Raw genomic sequence first — 18911 nt, forward strand, 5'->3', positions numbered from 1 at the left:
TTTCGTGGGATAGATTTTCGAAAAATAAAATTCTCTTATGGTTTTCCATTCAATTCTGGAGAAAAAAGTCTCTTGTAGAATTTCGGTAGTTCCTTTCCAAGATAAAGCCTTTGGAAGGCGATGACGAGTTGACAGTTTTTAATTTTTTTATGGGTTCTAAGAAACATTAGGTCATAAAACTATACATAATATGAAGCACTAAGTAGATGGTTACTCACACATTTTTTTTTCATTTTTGATAACCTTATTATCAAGGGTTGAAAATAACAACCCCTTATGATTTTCCTTCAAAAATTATTTTCGTGGGATAGATTTTCGAAAAATAAAATTCTCTTATGGTTTTCCATTCAATTCTGGAGAAAAAAGTCTCTTGTAGATTTTCGGTAGTGTAGACACTTTTCTTGGGATAAATAAAATCTTAAGCAAGAGGAAACTCGTTTCCTTCTTTATATTATACAACTGAAAAATTATTCTTTTATGGCCACCCTATTTTTTAACAAGGAATCCATCCTTGAATTTTTTTCGCTACTATTCATTTACACGTACCCTTTAGGGCTATATGATGAAATAATTTTAAAACAAAGCGCTCTTGATGATTTGCTCCGCCTGTAAACGCCTCTGAAGTCTGATTTTTAAGTGTTTATTGACATTTACACTCGAGCTGATACGATTTTTGAAAATTCTTCCCTTGCCCACCATAACATGGTCTGTTGGCAGATTTGGTAAAACACTAGTGGTCACTAGTTGAAAATTTCGATCAATTTTCTGGTTGAATTTGTTGATAAAATCAACGATCACAACTATTTAACTTCTGTGGGAGCTATTCGCGACGCCCCTGTTCCTAAATAGTTCTTAAAACGTAAAAATTATTGCTAATTTTGTTAACAGCAGGCAACGGACTCGGAGTTCTATACGAGTAATAGCAGAGATAAGAGTAATAGATTTTGTACAGGGTCTCGTTATCATTCAAGAAAATCAGTTGGAATAAATTCTTCCAGAATCCCAAATGATTATTATCATTACAGTTTCTGTGGGATAAAAGGAGCGTCGACAAATGATTAAGCTGTTTCGTCACGAGTGCGATAATGGGAGTTATCTCATGTAGATAATATTTCCATTCAAAATAAATAATCTTCAGTATTCTAACATATTTCTCAGTAATTCTAGTGTATCCAAATGTGGCAGAAAATCACCAAGTTAGGACTTACTAGGTTAGTGTCTCGTTATCATTTATGTTTTGTAACCTTGAAATTCATTATCAGGAAATTCGATGGAAATGCTCAACTTATAAATTTTCCACTTCTATTTTCAGACGCATTAAGTTCATTCACAAGCAGTGGCGTAACACATTCAATAAAATATTCATAAATATCCACACAGTGGCGTAACAGCAAACCCGTTTTATTGTTTTATTTTTTATATTTATTTGCAATAAATAGGAATCCTAACAGGAAAACCCAATTACAAGGATTCACTAAAATATGTATAATAAATATATATATACACACATGATCATGAACGCAGATTAATTTTAGAATAAAAATGAATTCAGTGATTTAAACATATATTCTTCTCCTAAACATAGCAGGTGAGATGTTGAAAATATCAATAAAATAAATACGCCAATTAAGAAAATTGAATTTATTTCAAGGTTTACCAATATTCAACCGACAGTTTCTCCATCTAAATGACCATTCTATTTGATTTTCCAGGATAACCCTAGCTAGAAGATGGAAAAGTCACGCAGTAAGAAAAGTCGACAAGCTTCTTATAGCAAACAGGGGTGAGATAGCATGTAGGATAATGAAAACAGCTAAACGTCTTGGCGTTAGAACAGTTGCAGTTTTCAGCGAAGCAGACAAGAAATCGTTACACGTAGAAATGGTCAAATTTTTTCTTTTCTCTCGATTCTGTAAGTAAACAAATGATTTTTCAGGCAGACGAGGCATACAACATTGGGCCACCACCAAGTGCACAAAGCTACTTGAGGGGAGATTACATCATAGAAGTAGCTAAAAGATCCAAATGCTCTGCTATTCATCCAGGTTATGGTTTTCTTTCTGAAAATGTTGAATTCGCGGGAAGTTGCGAAAAAAATAACATCATATTTGTCGGACCACCAGCGTCGGCCATAAGAGATATGGGAATAAAAAGGTATCCACATTTTCTAAAATAAATTTTTTTCGTGTTCGATTCCAAATATTGTCACATATTGAATTTATAGAAATCAATGAAAATTTGCTGTTTAGTTCAATGCTGATCTTTCGTTGAATGTTCTCAGTACATCTAAGGCAATCATGTCAAGAGCTGGAGTACCTGTGATAGGGGGATATCATGGCGAAGATCAAAGTTTAGAGACTTTGTCAAAAGAAGCCAGTAAAATTGGGTTCCCAGTTATGATAAAAGCAGTGAGAGGTGGAGGTGGCAAAGGCATGAGAATCGCTCTAACTGAGTCCGAATTCGAGGAGGCGTTGGAATCGGCAAAAACTGAATCGCAAAAATCCTTTGGCGATTCCGTTGTACTCCTCGAAAAGTTTATACAGGAACCGAGACATGTGGAGGTGCAAGTTTTTGCTGACAAATACGGCAACGCTGTACATTTGTTCGAGAGAGACTGTTCGGTACAAAGGAGACATCAGAAAATTATAGAGGAAGCGCCAGCAGTGAGTATGAGACAATTTTCTCATATTCATTGAGTGATTAACATGTTTATGTTTCAAGCCAGGAGTTACCAAGAAGCTCAGGAATGATTTGGGAAAAGCTGCAGTTCAGGCTGCCAAAGCTGTAGGTTACGTTGGTGCTGGCACAGTAGAATTCATCTTGGATAGGAACACTCACAATTTTCATTTTATGGAGATGAATACCAGGCTACAAGTTGAACATCCCATTACAGAAATGATTACTGGTACTTTCTTAAATTGGTTATAGCACTAGAACAATAATCTCATCAAATTCAAACGTTTCAGGTACTGATCTAGTTGAATGGCAGCTGAGGGTAGCGTCAGGTGAGGAGCTTCCTCTTGCTCAAGATCAAATAAAACTTATGGGACACGCTTTTGAGGCCAGAATCTACGCAGAAAATCCGAGGGAAGGTTTCCTTCCAGGAGCTGGAAACCTAAAATATCTTGTTCCTCCACAGGAGTCTGAACATATACGTATTGAAACAGGCAAGTTATTTATGTATCATCATTGGTAGGTATATTAAAACTTCAGATCACCCTAGTATTGCCTAGGATTAGGTGGACCTTAGCATTGAAGGGGGGTGTTTCAGCAGGGGCTAATGGTAAAAAACATATTTAGAAGACCCACACTATTTTTTGCCAAATAATCACCCCTTAATTTTTTCGCAACTATTCATTTCCGCCCTGTTTAATTCTTCTGTTTTGTGAAAAACTGCATAATTTTGATTATTTGCATGCAATAAGTAGTCACAGACTCACTGAAGCAGTGTTTTAGGGGTAAGACAAGGTGACGATGTATCAGTATTTTACGACCCAATGATTGCAAAATTGGTAGTCTGGGGAGAAGATAGATCCATAGCCCTGGCAAGATTACGAAAAAATCTTTTGGAATACAATGTGAGTCAAGGAAATGAATCCTGAAATTCAAATTTCATTTGTTTGGGGTTGCAATGTGCGTAGGGGTGCTTTGATATGGGTTTTTACTGAAGAATTGTTCAGCAGAGTATACAATTAATTTTTCCACAATTTTTTTAGATTGCTGGTCTAGAGACTAATGTTAACTTCTTACTCGAACTAACCAACCACAAAGAATTCAAAAAGGGTCATGTTCACACCAATTTCATCAGAGATTATCACGACAGTTTGTTTCCAATGGTGAATACAACGGAAAATGAAAAGATTCAGGCAGCCTTGGCGACAATCCTGTTTGAAAGAAAAGTAAATGAAGGAAGATCGACGAAAAACCCATTTGTCTTGGAGTCAAATTTCAGGGTGAATCATTATCACGTTCGAAATTTATCGATTGTTTTTGACAAAGAAGGTACAGCGATTGCATTAGATTCATTCAAACTAAAAAACCAATCTATAATAAGTTCTCTCCCTCATTGAAAAATGAGATCACTCTATCTGTCCTGGATATCCTTTTTATTTAAAGATAATGTATAATAATATGAGAATGATAGAGTAGAGCTTTTCTGCTAATTCATCCCAGTTCAAAGATTTGGAAAATTATTTTTTCGAAACATTCTCATTTCAGAAATACCGGTACAGGTGAAATTTATAGGAAGAAATAATTTTGAAGTTTCCTTAAATGATGGGATGACTTGGCATACCGTCTCTGCCGATCTGAAGAAAATGAATGCAAAAACGTTACTGACTACCACAATAGATGATTTAAAATCAGCTTGCTCTGTCTTTCACTACGAAAATAAAGTTATACTTTTCAACGACGTAAGTATATTTCCAATTCCTTATCATCATCTATAAGCAATAAGGATGTGGTTTATTTGATTTAATTAGAATTTTATGACTATTAAAACACAAGGAATATTTATGAATTATAATGGGCAAGTGTATGTCTTGCAGAATGGCAAAAAGGAATTCAGCTTGCCCCATATGGTTCAACAAACGGAAACAGAAGATGATTTGACAACAACATCCAGCAAAGCTGTATCTCCAATGCCTGGAATAATAGATAAAATTTTCGTTGGGGTAGGCGACACTATCAGAAAAGGAGATAATCTTTTTGTATTGATTGCAATGAAAATGGAACACATTGTGAAAGCTCCAAGGGACGCTAAAGTGGCTGGAGTTCATTTCAAACCTGGCGATAACATTGCGAAAGATGCTGTAGTTGTGGCTTTCGAAGAAGAGGTTTGATAGATTTTTTGAATTGTACATTTTTTGATAAAATAAATAATATAAAACCAATGCGTTCAATTGTAAACAGAATCAACAGCTACTAGATAACTTCTGAAGTTGCCATTAATTATTTTTTACTAAATAAAGTTTTGGATAAACTAAACCACTGATAAACGCATACCAGACATAACAGGCCAAAATAAGCCAGCTGTTCTCCAAAAATCACCTAAACATATCTTTCAAGATAATGAAGTTGAAAAAATCATGTACCTATACCATTTAGATCTTAATACGGCTCATGAGAAAAACATAAAACCGAGAATATAATATAACTTGAGATCTCCGTATTTTTCTCATTCCCCCGTATAAAAAAATCTCTAATTATGTTGGTCTGATTCAAGCTTGGTTTGCCGCGCCGCAACGATTGTAGCTGCTTGCTCCTGAACTATGATTTCTTCTGCACATGGAGGTCTTTATAGATACTTGTTATTCAAATTTGTTTTAACTTGATAAAATTTCATCATCATCTTTATTTTCAATTAAATACTGAATTATAAAAGCTCAATAAAAATTGAGTTAAAAATTGTTAAGATACTAAAAATTATACGTTAACATTGCAAAAAAACAAAAACAAACATATATTTTCAAAATCACTTATTTCGCATCTTCATTAATAATTCAAACCGTCTATTTCCTCTCACACCTTTAAGAATCGTTCTTCTTTCCTCTTTAGTATCATGTTGTGGTTTACTTTTAGTAGCAAGGCATTTAATTTCTTCTGTTCTTTTGAGGACATTTTGTGTGGGTTTTGTACTTTGTAATTTTTTCGGAATACCAGATTTCATTAGTAAATTTTTAGAAGTAGCTGTGTCCGATTTCCCACTGGGAATGTTAGCTACAATAACTTGTTTCTTAGATTTATCTTCTACTTTGAATTTCTTTGGCGAACTTTGTTTCTTAGTCTTGGAAATATTTGGAGTTCTGTTATTTCCAATATTTGGAATTTGCTGACTTTTTGTAAAATTCAAATGTTTAGGGTGCTTAGTTTTATCATCTTTTTTCCTTTCCGATTCATTACTTGAAGAAGTAGAACTCACAGATGGTTTTTGGCCAGATAACAATAATCTCGCCCTTTCAGCCTTTCGGGCTGCCATCTGTGAAATGTCTTCCAATTTGTCATTCCATCTTTGATGTATTTTTGTGAAATTGGGCATCTTTATCCGGTTGACACATTTTTCCCTTTTTTCCTCTACACTCCTGCTTCTTCTTTTGTTAGACAAGTCTTTTGAACTATTTTTTGTTAGGATTTGCTTCAAGAGGTTATTTTTCTTCGATGGATGGAGAGGCGTACTTGTGGAACATGAAGATGCGGAAAATATTGTTTGATCAAAACTTACTGATTTATTTGCTGCTCCTATTTTAGGGGGCACCTTTCTTGCACTCGCTGCAAAATAAATAACATAATCAAATCAATAATTTTTCTGGGACATAGAATGATATAAATTATGAGAATTCAGAAAGATACTAAACATACAAAAATTTAGTATCTCACTTACCATCTGGTTTATTCTCTGGTGAATTTAAGTAATCATTTCTCCGCAAACATGGTTTCCTCTTAGTGACGTGCTGAAATCTAACGTTTTTGTTGGTTTCCTCAGAGTTATCTTCACTGGGTAATCCAGTGTTAGATAAATTGCCTTCAGACACTGATTTAAGGATAGATACATCTGTAACACTAACATCCAAGTCATAGGTACCCCTTCTTTTTAAGATAGATCCAGGGGTTGAAGGCTTTCTGAAAAAAAAAAAAGAAATTTCAAATGAGGTTTTCGTTTAAAAAAATATGTCACATTTGTGGCTTTTTAGATAGATTAAGATTATAAAATGTTATCACATTACTGATGGCAATGAGTAAGCATTTTCCTATGTATTATCGTTTTATGTAAGAAACATATGTTAGAATTAATCATGTAATTACCCATATCTTGAATTCCTAGTTTGTTTTTCATTGATAGTTGTCTCACTATTTTCTAAGGTACTTGTTTGTTCCAATGGTAAGATTCCCTCTATGAAGTCCAAAGATTTTGAATACCTTTAAAACAAATATGTGGTGAAATTCAATTCAATATTATGTCTTCATGCTCTTACCTCTTAGAGTATCTTCTCAATGAACGATCTGGTGTAATAATATTGCAGTTTTCTGGCTCAGAAACTGAATTTTTTTCCTCTAGCGAGTTATCGGCAGATGAACTTTTTACAAAAGTAGAATCCAGATTAAACGAATTTTCTTTCTGAATAGAAATAGCAGATTTCTTTGATGTATCCAGAGGCCTGGAAACGAAATTTCTGAAATTCTGGTCCAATGCACTTGGTAATTATTTGACAGTGAATTATAATTAAACTTGAGCCTTACGAGCCCGAATTGGAATATAGATAATCACAAACTCTAGCCAGTGGGAGTTCATATAAATTAAAATTGATGCAAATTGTGTTTTCTCTACGCAATTGCATTAATGTTTTTGGAAATCAATTTTTACCTCATGCTGGAATCAAGATCTTCATGGTCTATTATAAATGATCCTTTGTTTGAAATTTCATTAGTGGACGGTTCAATTATCTCTTTTATCTGAAAATCATTTGGATTAAAAGATTTTTTCTTCAATTCGGTGGACCATCGTTTTCTCACAGAACGACGTTTTGAACTGGTGTTATTTATCTCAAGTTTGCCTTCAATTGTAGCCTCCTCTTCATTATTAGCCTTTATATGACCGGAAATGGCAGAGTCATCGCCATTTAAAATGGTCCACCTGAAAGGAGAACACCCATTGAAAATGTCTAATTGTCAAGTCTTCATACCTAATTTTTTTTATACAGTCGGCCACCAAAGTTTATATCAACTGGTAACAAGTTACAAAAAAAAAAACATATATAATTATGAGATTCTGAATGATTTAATGAAAAGACAACCTTAATTAATTAACTAAGATTTAGCTAGTTCGAAGAAAGAAGAATTTACAATAATCCTCCACAAATCAATAAATTTTTTCATGAGTATTCATCAAACATTGGTATGCTCACCTTTTTCGGCTTTTTTGCTCAACAGGGGATTTCCTATTCCTGAATGGTGACTTCAAATTGCTCATAATGGAATTATTATGTAACTGAATTTCATCTTTTTCATGTTTCAGCCTACCAACAGAAAGAGAAGATTCATTGATGGACTTGACAACTTCATCCATTTCAAGACTATCAATATCTTCTTCAAGTTCTCTAGCTTCATCCTTAATTTCGGAGTTCCTAACTTGCCAACTTCTTCTTGATATTCTTGAATTTTCAACATGTACCTTCTTGTTATTTTCCTTCATCTCTTCAGTTTTATCATTAATGTTGGGTGTAAGTATTTGTTTAACATTTCTTGAATTTCGAGTCCTTGGTCTGTCAATACTTTCATCTTCTCGAACAGTTTTAATAGTAGCACCAAGGTTGAGTATTTGCTCACTTTTCCTGGAAGTACTTGAATTTTCAAAATGTGGCCTTGTGGTATTTATCCCTGCATGTTCAGTTTCATTATTAGTTTTAGGTGAAGGCATGTGCTCGATCTTTCTGGAAGTTCTTAAATTTTGAACAATTGACCTCTCAATATTTTCTACTTCTTTAGTTTTGCCAGTAATTTCAGTGCTGAGGATTTGCCAACTTCTCCTTAGCGTACTTGAATTTTTAAAATGTGATTTATCCATATTTTTTTCTACATCTTCACTGTCATCAGTAGTTTTAGGACTCAAAATTTCATCGGTACTACTGGATGTGCCCAAATTATCAGTACTGTCAAAATTATCTTCCTGTCGTACCTCATCAGTGATTTTTTCAGAGTTTAGGATTTGCCAACTCTTTCTTGAAGTTGTGGGAATTTCAATATTAATTTTATCTGTATTTTCTTCAAGTTGTAGGTTAGTTTCATTGCTGAGGAGTTTCCAACTTCTTCTGGATTTTGAATTCCTTACATTGTCTGCATTGTTCTTCAGATCAATGGATTTATCATCAAATTCAGGGTTGAGAAGTTGACAACTTTTTCTTGACATTCTTGAAATATCAACTGTTGTATTTGCTTTCTGTTTTTCAGAATTATCAGTTATTTCAGAGTTGAGGAAATGTTCGCTTTTGCTGGGAGTTTTGGAATTATCGTTACTTAAACCTTCAATACTTTTTTTTGGTGAGTCAGTTTTGAGAATTTGACTAGTTTTTCTGGAAGTCCTTGACTGCTTCACGTTGAATTTCTCAATATTTTCTTCCCATTCTACTGTTTTACTTTCAAATTCTGGTTTGAGAATTCTTGAACTTTTTCTAGTAGCCTCTGGAAGTTCATTACCCAACTTTTCAATATCTTCTCCCAGTTCTCCTGTTTCATCAACAGCTTCAGAATGGAAAATTTGCTTACTTCTTCTGCTTGGTGTATTTTCAACTATAGCCTCTATGTTTTCTTTCAGTTCCTTAGTTTCATCAGCAATTTGAAGAGTTGTAGTTCGTTTGCTTCTCTTATGAATCTCAGAATGTTCAGGTCCTGTCTTTTCATCATTTAACTGTGTATCATCTGTTTCATTGATTATTTCTGACTTAATACGTCTTTTCTTCCTAGAACTACTTCTACTCTTAGCACCAGTCTGATTATCAGTCGTTTTGAATCCTTCTGTTTCATTAGTAATTTCACTGCGAATGCGCCTTTTTTTGGAAGACCTTGAATGTTCATTACTTAACATTTCAATATTTTCTTCAACTTCATCTGCCTCATTAACAAGTTCAGGCTTGCAATTCCGCCTTCTTTTTTTAGAGGCACTTGATTTTTTAGGAGATGCACAATTTTCAATTACTATATTTTCTTTATTCTCATCTATTTCACTAATATTTTTCAGATCTTTATCTTTTGCAGCCTTTCTTGAAGATCGTGTTTTAGGCATTACAATATCTTCTTGTTTTTTTTCTCTTTTCGTACTCTTTTTCTTCTTAGATTTTTTTTTAGAACTATTCTCATTCTCATTGTTTACTGAAATGAGATGATTTATTACATCAACAATATTATCAGAGTAATTTATACTAATCATACTATTAAGAGTGCCCAAGAATCTACACTTGCATCCAATATGAAATAAAATAATTTTTATCTCCATAATTTTTAGGCCTGAAGAATCGGAAGCAATTCTTCAAAACGTTACGTAATGAAGCGTCCTCAAATTAGCAAGTTATTACTTCACATAATGAAAATATAAAAATAAAATTGTCCCTGCTGAAAATTTTGAGGTTGCAATAAATTTGACTAGCGATAATATACATAACTGTATAATCTATATATTGTGTACGTATTTATATACCGAAAGATCCTATAGCTCCAATGGTATATAGGACCCTTAAGTGTAAAAATACAGCTTACCCCAAATCCAAGGGTTTTTTCTCAACTATTATAATGGAATTGTTTCACTGTAGGTAATTGATGTAACCCTGCCTATAATTTCAGACTAATTTACCCTAATATAACATTTTTTGGTCTTTAATGATAGGAGAAATCGTGTCTTCTGTTAGCCAAACAAGTGATCAAATATTTATCAAGATTTTGAACAAATTGACCACTTTCATTATTTATTAAGGTTTTTTCTTTTTGGAGGGTGCACCTACCTGTTAATCTATCAAAACCAAATTTCACTATTTGCCAGATCTGCTAGCTTCATGGTAAAGCTAATAAAACCCAGAATTAAAAAAATACCTACAGAAGGAAATTTCTTAATGGTTTCAAACCAGAGCCTGAAATCAGGCCAGATTCTCAATTAACATTTGATTAGCTGTTTGGTCTGCTAGCTTAACTTTGAGATAGCTGAATCTAGGATTTCTCTAAAAATTCAAGGGCAAACAAATTTTTCAATAGGCCTAAAATTATAGCCTTAATAAAACTCTAAAATCTTCACGAATTTTTTGGAGATCAAGATCTCCAACAATTCAATAGATTTCTCTCTATAGAGAAGGTAGGCTTAATATTTAGTGATATAGTCTAGGGCTAGAACTCACCATTTGATGTTGATGAACTGATGGAATCAATTGAAGCATTTTTCTTTTCACTGGATATATTTTCTTCACTGTACTGGAGTGTGTTATCCAAGCTTCCAAAATCATCTAGATTCACAACAGGTAACTTGATTTTCTTCTTTCTAGATCTTTTAGATTTAGGTTTCTCTTCTGATTCAAGAAAGACCTCCGATGAGATATTTCCATCAACTTCGGAATTAGCTGAACTTCTAGAAGAAACTTTCTTTCTCGTTTTGGAAATTGATGAAACACTAGATGATGATTCTTGGTTGCCTTCATCATCGACAGAGAAATAATTCTGAGTTTTTCTCAACTTCTTTCTCTTAGACCTCTTCAAAGGAGTAGTTCCAGCTTCGTCATCCAAATTTGAAACTGATCCATTAGAAAATAAGAATTGCCTGGATTTTGGCGTTTTCAAGGAAACAGAAATTTCATTTGGCAAAGGTTTACGTTTACTCCTGGTATTTTTTGACTGAGACATTCCGAATTTTTTGCAAAATTCGGTATTTTCCTTCGAATACTGCCTTACTTAATCGACAATCACGGATTTAAAAATATATTTCTAGAGTAAACGGTCTTATCATCAAACTAAAGTTTTTTGCTCATAAATTTACAATTTCAAACACCTCGCATTCTGCGTGACAGTTAAGAACATAGCACAGATTACAGAGTAGAACATAGATTCAGAACTCACAGAACACAGAAGGGATACTCTTTGGTTTGACGTTGGATATGTCACAGGGATGATACATTTCACAAATACATCGACGATCAACATCGTTTAACATCGATTTCATCCCTACATCTCAAATGAATGTTAAGCTGCATTCACAATCAATTCGCGGGCCGAAGTGCACTTCGGCACGAAATTTACCATTCGCAATAATCTTGGAACCAAATACTCAAATGAATCAAAAATGTAACTGATCAAAACATAAGCATCAGCATCATCTATAGCCGGCACGAAATTCTTCGCCGAAGTGATAGTTTGCAACTTGCAAAAAATTTTCTCTTGAATTTCATTGTGAATGGTAACGGAGAACGCCATCTGCTAAGCTTCCGTGCCGAAGTGCACTTCGGCCCGTGAATTGATTGTGAATGTAGCTTAACGGATTTCGATATCAATTATAATTTTTTACTTAAAATCGTGCATTAGTATGCGTATTGAGGGTCACAAAATAATGGCTTTATGAGACATTACAAACCAAAAACAAAAAGAGTGGGAGCATTTCCACACAGCTATCTGAAGTAAGTATGTAAGTCTCTACAGACAGCTGTGATTTCTACTTCTTCTGAGGGTTCTATTATTCGAGGAATTTGGCCCCCGACAAGGAAATTAACTCCCAAATAAAATACCTTCACCAACCTGAAGACATGCAGGGGCGCATCCACGGGAAGATACTGGAAGGGGGGGCTAATTATGCCCCCCGAAAAGAGATTCCTCCACTAAATCTAGGTGAGCTGGAATAAATCACCCCCTCCCACTTTCGCTCATTATCGATAGCAGATCTCTGTAGATAGTTTAGGTCAGTCCTAAAAATTGCCAGTACTCCTCCCCCTCCTAACTCAGACTCTGGATGCGCCACTACCTGAAGATGCTATATTGTGATAGCGAAACAGATATCCTGGTTTGAAGACAAATTTTTGTGGAAATTATATCATCTCTGTTTTTAGTTTTAAAATTGAGGAGTTTGCCATACACCCTCTACGAAGATTGGAGGGTATGTTGTGTTTTTCTGAATGGCCAGGCCATTCTAGTTTTTTGTGCCAGAAATGCATTGACATTTTTGTTGTGGGTTGCTGAGCTGTTTTGGTCACTGATGAGGATACGAAGCATGGTGCAAAATTTCGTGAAGATGGTTTCATTACAAAATAAAAAAAACCAGCATCTTAGGAATTCTTCCTCAGTAAATGCTCAAATTTTCAATATTCAATTGATTGCGAAACCAAAAGCCCAAAGGTGCACGCATCTACCCAATTATTATTATTTGTTTTTGCATATAACCGCATCCCGCAACCACAAAATCCCATATAATGGTCATTTATAAACAGAACTATTTAGAAAAACCACATAAATTTACTTCCATGTAAATTTCGACTGGGAATTTCTGCCTCTTTTTTCCATATACCATCTTAATTCAGAACTGGGGAACGTATAAGTACTTACTGTAAATTAAATCAATATAGTCGACCATTGATTTAATAGCACTTTGTTTATTGCTTGGAAATCACTTAGCCTCCGCCATTATATAATTCATTTTAGTATTCAACCTTGCTGTGAGATACAAAAATTTTTACGTAATTTTATAGCTGTAAATTGGACTTCTAATGCGCAGAAGGGATACGTGTTTGCTCTTCGAGATTGATCTCAATGAAAACAAAGAGAAGAAGTCCTTGTAGCTGATTTGAGATGACAAAGCAATACGCATTATTTCATTGAAGTCTTTAAAATACCAGTAATAAATAGCGAGTCCAAATGAAGAGTCTTTGTGGGACCTTAGTCATACATGAATCAGCTTATCGATAAATTAGCAAATTTTTAGACACTTTCTATTTGAAATTTTCGATATTTTAATAGCCTTCCATTACTTTACTAAAAAATGATATTTTAAGGGCACCTCCCAAAGCCAAACTAACTTCCCGCACCAGCAGGATGCAAATGTTCATCAGCAAAGCTCATGAAGCCTTGAAGTGTTTCTCGAAAAGTGGAGGATGAGCTCATTTTTTGTTTGAAATAATAAAAATTATCAGCCTTTCGAAAGACGTTCTGAAAATTGAATAGAAATTCAAAAGATAGTTGTAGATTTTCTTGGCACAATTTCATGGCGATCGTATATTAATAGAAAATGATGACAAGATTCCCAATAAGAATTATAAACTATTAGCCAGATGGAATTTTAATTTTGCATGAATCTTTAAAATTTCAGCACCGGGTTAAGTACCTGGATGGGTGACCCCACTTTTAATACCTAACAGTCTTCTTATGTGTATAGTTGTGAACTACGAACTAGGTAATTGTCTGAAAATTTACATAATGAGGTATCCAATGAATTATTATTATCAAGTATTCAGAGATTACACCCATCTCTTACTTTTCACTCCACTATAGAGTTAAAAAAGAGGTTGGGGTTTGAAAAAACGTAGCAAATATTACACAAAAATTAAGGTTCATTATTTCTAAAGTCTCCGATTGAGATCCTCTTGAAGGACCTTGTATTCTTCCAATAAATCTAATTATCCTTCTACAATTTTTCCAATACCACATAAATTTAAATAGTATACACCGCATTGTCTTGTTCTGAGTAAGATAATGGAAAAATAATCGCTATTGTCGACTCCTTTGCGCAGAAGAAATATATTTTTCTTGGAAATAATGAATAGTCAGAGCACATAAAAGCAAATCTTCATTTCAAAAACACTGTGGGGAAGTACCTATGACAATCATCTCGTATTCAGGTGAGCATAGGGAAAAAATATGGATATCGAAATCGTGGATTCCCGAGTTTAGTGTTACGGAATTATACAAAACAACTTCTAGAGCCTGTGGGGATAATCGCAAATTAATATCGAAGCCTTATTGTATAATATATACCCTCTTTTTTAAACGACTTTCGTCGCAGGACAACAACAAATTAATGAAGATATATCTTCAATAAATCTTCAATAAAAATTGCTTTATATATAAAGCAATTTTTATTGGAGTATGCCGACTAACGAAAATAATAAAATCTAGAATAATAATTCATAGGAATTCCTGAAACTTAAACATATACCTTCTTCAAGAAGTTCAAATATGTAATTTGAAAATTCTATAATGAAGGTTGAAGAGACATTTCATAAATAGATATAATTCCAATATAACTGATGATGACTACTTTCATTTTACCAAAATATGAATTAGGTACTTATATCAAGTGAAATTGAAAATTTCTGATTTGCAGAATCGATATTCTGTTTATATCTAGGGAAACTTTTGTACACAGAATATTGTTTCGTAATTGCAAGTTTCGATATAGTTAAGGCACAATGACTGTTGCACACAAAGTGCAGCTTGCTGTATAGTTTTTGTACAGCAAACTACTACTACTGCATTTAAAGTGCAGCCTACTGTATGTACAGTTTGAGCACAGTGACTACTGCATATAAAGTACAGTTTTTGCACTTAACTGCTGCATTTGAAGTGCAGCTTGCTGTACAGTTTTTGCACAGTGACTTCTGCATTTAAAGTGCAGCTTACTGTATAGTTTTTGCATAGTGACTACTGTATTTAAAGTCAGCTTGCTGTACAGTTTTAGCACGTAACTGCTGCATTTGAAGTGCAGCTAGCTGTGCAGTTTTTGCAAAGTAAATACTACTGCTTGCTGTACAGTTTTAGCACATGCAGCATGATTGCAATACCATCACTGTTTTTGAAGTGCAGCTGTGGCTGTATGTCAAATGCAGTTTGTACTGTACAGTAAATGCACAGTCCACCGGGACATATACGGTCCTTTTTGGTGCAGTTACTGCATTACCAACACTGCAGTCAAGTGAAGCAACTCGATGTACAGTTTTTGTACAGTGACTGGATTTCAGTGTTTGGTGGGTCATTACAACAATAATGGTAACAGTGATACCTAAACTCAAGATTCATAAATTGCATTTCTAAACTGTTATCGCAAATATGTATTTTACAAAAACCGTTAAGAGGAATTATTGAGGAAGAATACATTCTTCAACAATAACGCGGTCTTTAAGGAGGTTTCACCTAGGGCTTTCTATAATCTACAGACAAAATTACATTTCCGATTTCTCTGCTAAAAACCCATCAGTTGTCAATTCCAAAATTATCATACCTAATTATAGCAATTTTTGTTTTGTTAAAAATTTCACATCGTTGCTTATCTCGTAAATTAGCAACATTTGTATAATTCTTTAAGTTTTCATAACTCTTCAGCAGAAACTCGCATTGTTCGAAACTGCATTTGCAAGTTTTGAAAATATCATCAATGCGTTAAAGAACCTTTCTGCCTACATTTTGATGTTATCGATATCAATAAACTTATGATAAGAAGGGATCAAAAAAGCAAACAGGGGAAGCACATTTTCATCTGTTTCGTTTACTATGGCATCAAGTAGGTAATGAATAACGGATAATTGTTAGCTTATGAAGATTCAAATGGAACATTTTTCTCTGAATTCGAAAGATATTGTAGTAATTCTGGAAAAATCAGTAAATAGAGTCAACTAATGATGAACAAGCAATTCTTGAATGGGTGAGGGAAAAAATAGAATCTTACGTTACATAACATTAATGAATAAATGAATTATGAAACAAATAGTTAGTTTTTCACAAATGCAGATAAAGTTTATGAATTGAATCCGTTGTTAAGAAAAAAAATCTTAGATAATCTCGATGGAAATTTTTCATGAATTACTAAGATTCCATTACGATTTTTCATTTTCTTCAAGTAGGAAAAAAACTGATTTTTAATGATATAATATTCAATTGTTTCAAAGGATCTTTACGCGATATGACTAATGGAGGAAATTACACTTCGGAAAAAAATCTTGAATGACATATTTTTGTCACGTGGTAGAAACTTTTATCTTGTTTTCTAATATTGGAATTTGTTATACATATTATAGAATTTATCGAAACTTTAAAGTTGGAAAATTTCAAAATATCCTCTTTTCTTAACATTTTATTTTTTGATTAAAGTCAAATGAACGTTTAAGGATATGCTTTGCAATTCACAATGATAACTCACTTCAGATAAATTGCTCATGATATGAAAAAATAGAAATAATAAAAACATATTTTTTTATACTTCGTATAGCCCCCCCATGCTCTGATAATGGAAGCTGCCATAGGAAGTAGAAAGCTTGGCAAATTTTTTTGTGGAATGTTTTTCCATTCTTCAAAAAGAGCCGATGGATCTTAAAAGGGAATTAATATAATAGAAATCATCGAAATTTTCATGCTAGTTTTTTTGGAAGAGTGCCAAAAAATTCCACAAGGACAAAAAAGAAAAAAATTCCAACAACTTTCACTGAGCTTACAGTCACACAAGAATTCAAAAATCGAATAAGATTTAGTATTCTTGATTAATCGGTGAAGAGATTTACGCAAAGGAGTATAATCTTAAATGTACCTAGGATCATTAACATCCATATAAGCATAAGCGAATGATTGAATGGAGCATCCTCAAATTCAGATTTGTTTCGAGATATCTACTATCTACTTCAGTAGAAAAAAGACAAAGTTTCTTGAGCACCATCTTAAATAGAGTATTCTATCCTAATAACTATTCTGGGACGATAACATTATCAATGGAATTCCGAACAGAAATGCAATAGCACAAAAATGATTTTTTTTGGGAGGATATCCTTATTATAATTATACTTAAATCTCTCAAAATTATATAGCTCAGAAGTTTTAAAGTGATAATAAACCCCAAGAATTATTCTAGTCAAATGTGCATGATCTTTTGAATTTGCGACATTTGGGTCAAGTAAAGGTATACAGGGTGAGTCTTTATGACTCGTTCTAATATATTAACAGTGGATTCTTGAAGTCAAAAGCAACACTTTTTCCTATACTATTTTACCAATTTGGTCTTGATAAATAGATATAGCCTGTTTTACTTTTCATAATCAGCTGTGCCACCCCTGGAAAAACAAAATTACCTTCAGAATAACTTGCTAAATCTGTGACTACACATCTGTGAATATTTTAAAGAGATGCATTCGGTGAAACCACCTAATTTTTCGAATTTCACGGATATTTTCTATTCTTGAACTCGAAAACGCCGCATTATACTTAGATACTAGAAAATATGAATTTTATAGAACGTTAAAATATTCATAAGATAGCGTCCTACTTAGTTTCAAGAGTTGGGTTCTTTGAATATTTGGTATTTTTATGGTACCTAATGGTCATAATGAGAAAACTGGAAGACGTGGATGATATCTTGTTTTCGAAAAAGATTCATCAAATAAATGAAAAACTATATTCTGAAATTCATTCCATTCAATAAAACTGTTTGTGAGATAACTATTATAAAAATAACATTTTTTAAGGTTTTTCAACAGCCTGTATCTTTTAAACCGAGTCGATTCGGATAAAATGGTAAGGGAAAAAAGTGTTTCTTTTGATCTCAAAATCTACTGTTCAAATATTTGTACGAGTCAAAGACTCGCCCCCTAATAGAGTGGTTAAATTACTTATCCTAGTGAAGATTATGTAATTCAGTTCAGTTAGAACTGAAGGAATTTCTACAATCATCCATTTTACACAAAATATCCATGACTTTGTCCAATAATCGTTGAGTTATAGACTTAAAAAGGGTGTAGAATATAGCTGCAAAAAAATTCGAGAGGTGATTCCTTATCGAAAAGCAGTGTGCATCTCTCATATAATTTTTTTTTTTTTTTGAGCAGTGCCTACTTAAATTCTTATTATCCCTGAAAATAACACCTCTGAAAAGGAATTTTTAATTTTTTCTTAGAAACCAGGAGACTAACAGAAATAAAATGGACCAGACATTATATGGGGAGCTAGGAGGCAATCAAAAAAATGTTGATGCAAGCGGTAGAAAAAGCCACCCCTAAAATTTTTTTCGCAAGAAATTTTTTCATTATTATTATATACCATTAAAAAAATTGGATTTCTGATAGCTAGTTTCATTTTGAACAAATAACGTCTCTTGAAATTTCTTGATATAAGTATCAGTTTTTGAGAATTTTTTTCATCAACATCCGTTATTACGTATATATACGTATTCTATAGAGTGAGTCTTATAGGTTATCTTCGAATTTAAACTTACCTAGTTGGTGGATATCATGCTGACATTATAGCGGAACACCACAAAATTTTTGTTCTTCTCTCTCCCATATATGAGGACTTGTCAGGTGCCATCTTGGAGAGCTGTAGCTAAGCTGGGGCTGCTAAAAATAGCGAGAATTACCCGCCCCTCAAACTTTTTCATAATTATTCATTTACACCCTGAATGGCAATTTTTTGTAATTTCTCCCCTC

The 18911-nt window shown here is 33.5% G+C and overlaps 2 protein-coding genes across 3 annotated transcripts; one reads left to right on the plus strand and one right to left on the minus strand.

Annotated features, from left to right (window-relative positions):
• Positions 1-1012: 1012 nt before the first annotated feature.
• On the plus strand, positions 1013-4892 carry LOC123312053 (methylcrotonoyl-CoA carboxylase subunit alpha, mitochondrial). The gene is made up of 10 exons (XM_044896247.1): positions 1013-1211; positions 1713-1884; positions 1937-2154; positions 2282-2663; positions 2722-2905; positions 2967-3167; positions 3457-3578; positions 3717-4002; positions 4219-4412; positions 4548-4892. The coding sequence occupies exons 1-10, from the start codon at positions 1177-1179 to the stop codon at positions 4839-4841; spliced, it is 2088 nt and encodes a 695-aa protein (XP_044752182.1). The 5' UTR covers positions 1013-1176; the 3' UTR covers positions 4842-4892.
• Positions 4893-5322: 430 nt separating this feature from the next.
• LOC123311299 (myb-like protein A) lies at positions 5323-11543 on the minus strand. Of its 2 annotated transcripts, XM_044895186.1 has the most exons (8): positions 10875-11543; positions 7902-9861; positions 7510-7630; positions 7361-7449; positions 6972-7154; positions 6802-6915; positions 6380-6618; positions 5323-6267 (listed from the first exon to the last, which is right to left on the minus strand). In XM_044895186.1, the coding sequence occupies exons 1-8, from the start codon at positions 11371-11373 to the stop codon at positions 5474-5476; spliced, it is 3999 nt and encodes a 1332-aa protein (XP_044751121.1). In that variant the 5' UTR covers positions 11374-11543; the 3' UTR covers positions 5323-5473. The 2 variants fall into 2 exon arrangements, with proteins under 2 accessions (XP_044751121.1, XP_044751120.1); XM_044895185.1 differs by having other exon boundaries at positions 7361-7630.
• Between the last annotated feature and the right edge of the window lie 7368 nt (positions 11544-18911).

The sequence above is a fragment of the Coccinella septempunctata genome, chromosome 4, assembly GCF_907165205.1.
Source record: "Coccinella septempunctata chromosome 4, icCocSept1.1, whole genome shotgun sequence".
NCBI classification, from domain to species: domain Eukaryota; kingdom Metazoa; phylum Arthropoda; class Insecta; order Coleoptera; family Coccinellidae; genus Coccinella; species Coccinella septempunctata.

Bases quoted from the DNA above. Each gene is read 5' to 3' on its own strand.
- LOC123311299 (XM_044895185.1), bottom strand. From the start codon at position 11,373: ATGTCTCAGTCAAAAAATACCAGGAGTAAACGTAAACCTTTGCCAAAT. The intron at 9,862-10,874 runs GTGAGTTCTAGC...ATCTCATTTCAG, and splicing joins CAGTTCATCAACATCAAATG to TAAACAATGAGAATGAGAAT. The intron at 7,631-7,901 runs GTGAGCATACCA...TTCTCCTTTCAG, and splicing joins GAGCAAAAAAGCCGAAAAAG to GTGGACCATTTTAAATGGCG.
- LOC123312053 (XM_044896247.1), top strand. From the start codon at position 1,177: ATGTGGCAGAAAATCACCAAGTTAGGACTTACTAG. The intron at 1,212-1,712 runs GTTAGTGTCTCG...TTGATTTTCCAG, and splicing joins ACCAAGTTAGGACTTACTAG to GATAACCCTAGCTAGAAGAT. The intron at 3,168-3,456 runs GCAAGTTATTTA...GCAGTGTTTTAG, and splicing joins ACATATACGTATTGAAACAG to GGGTAAGACAAGGTGACGAT.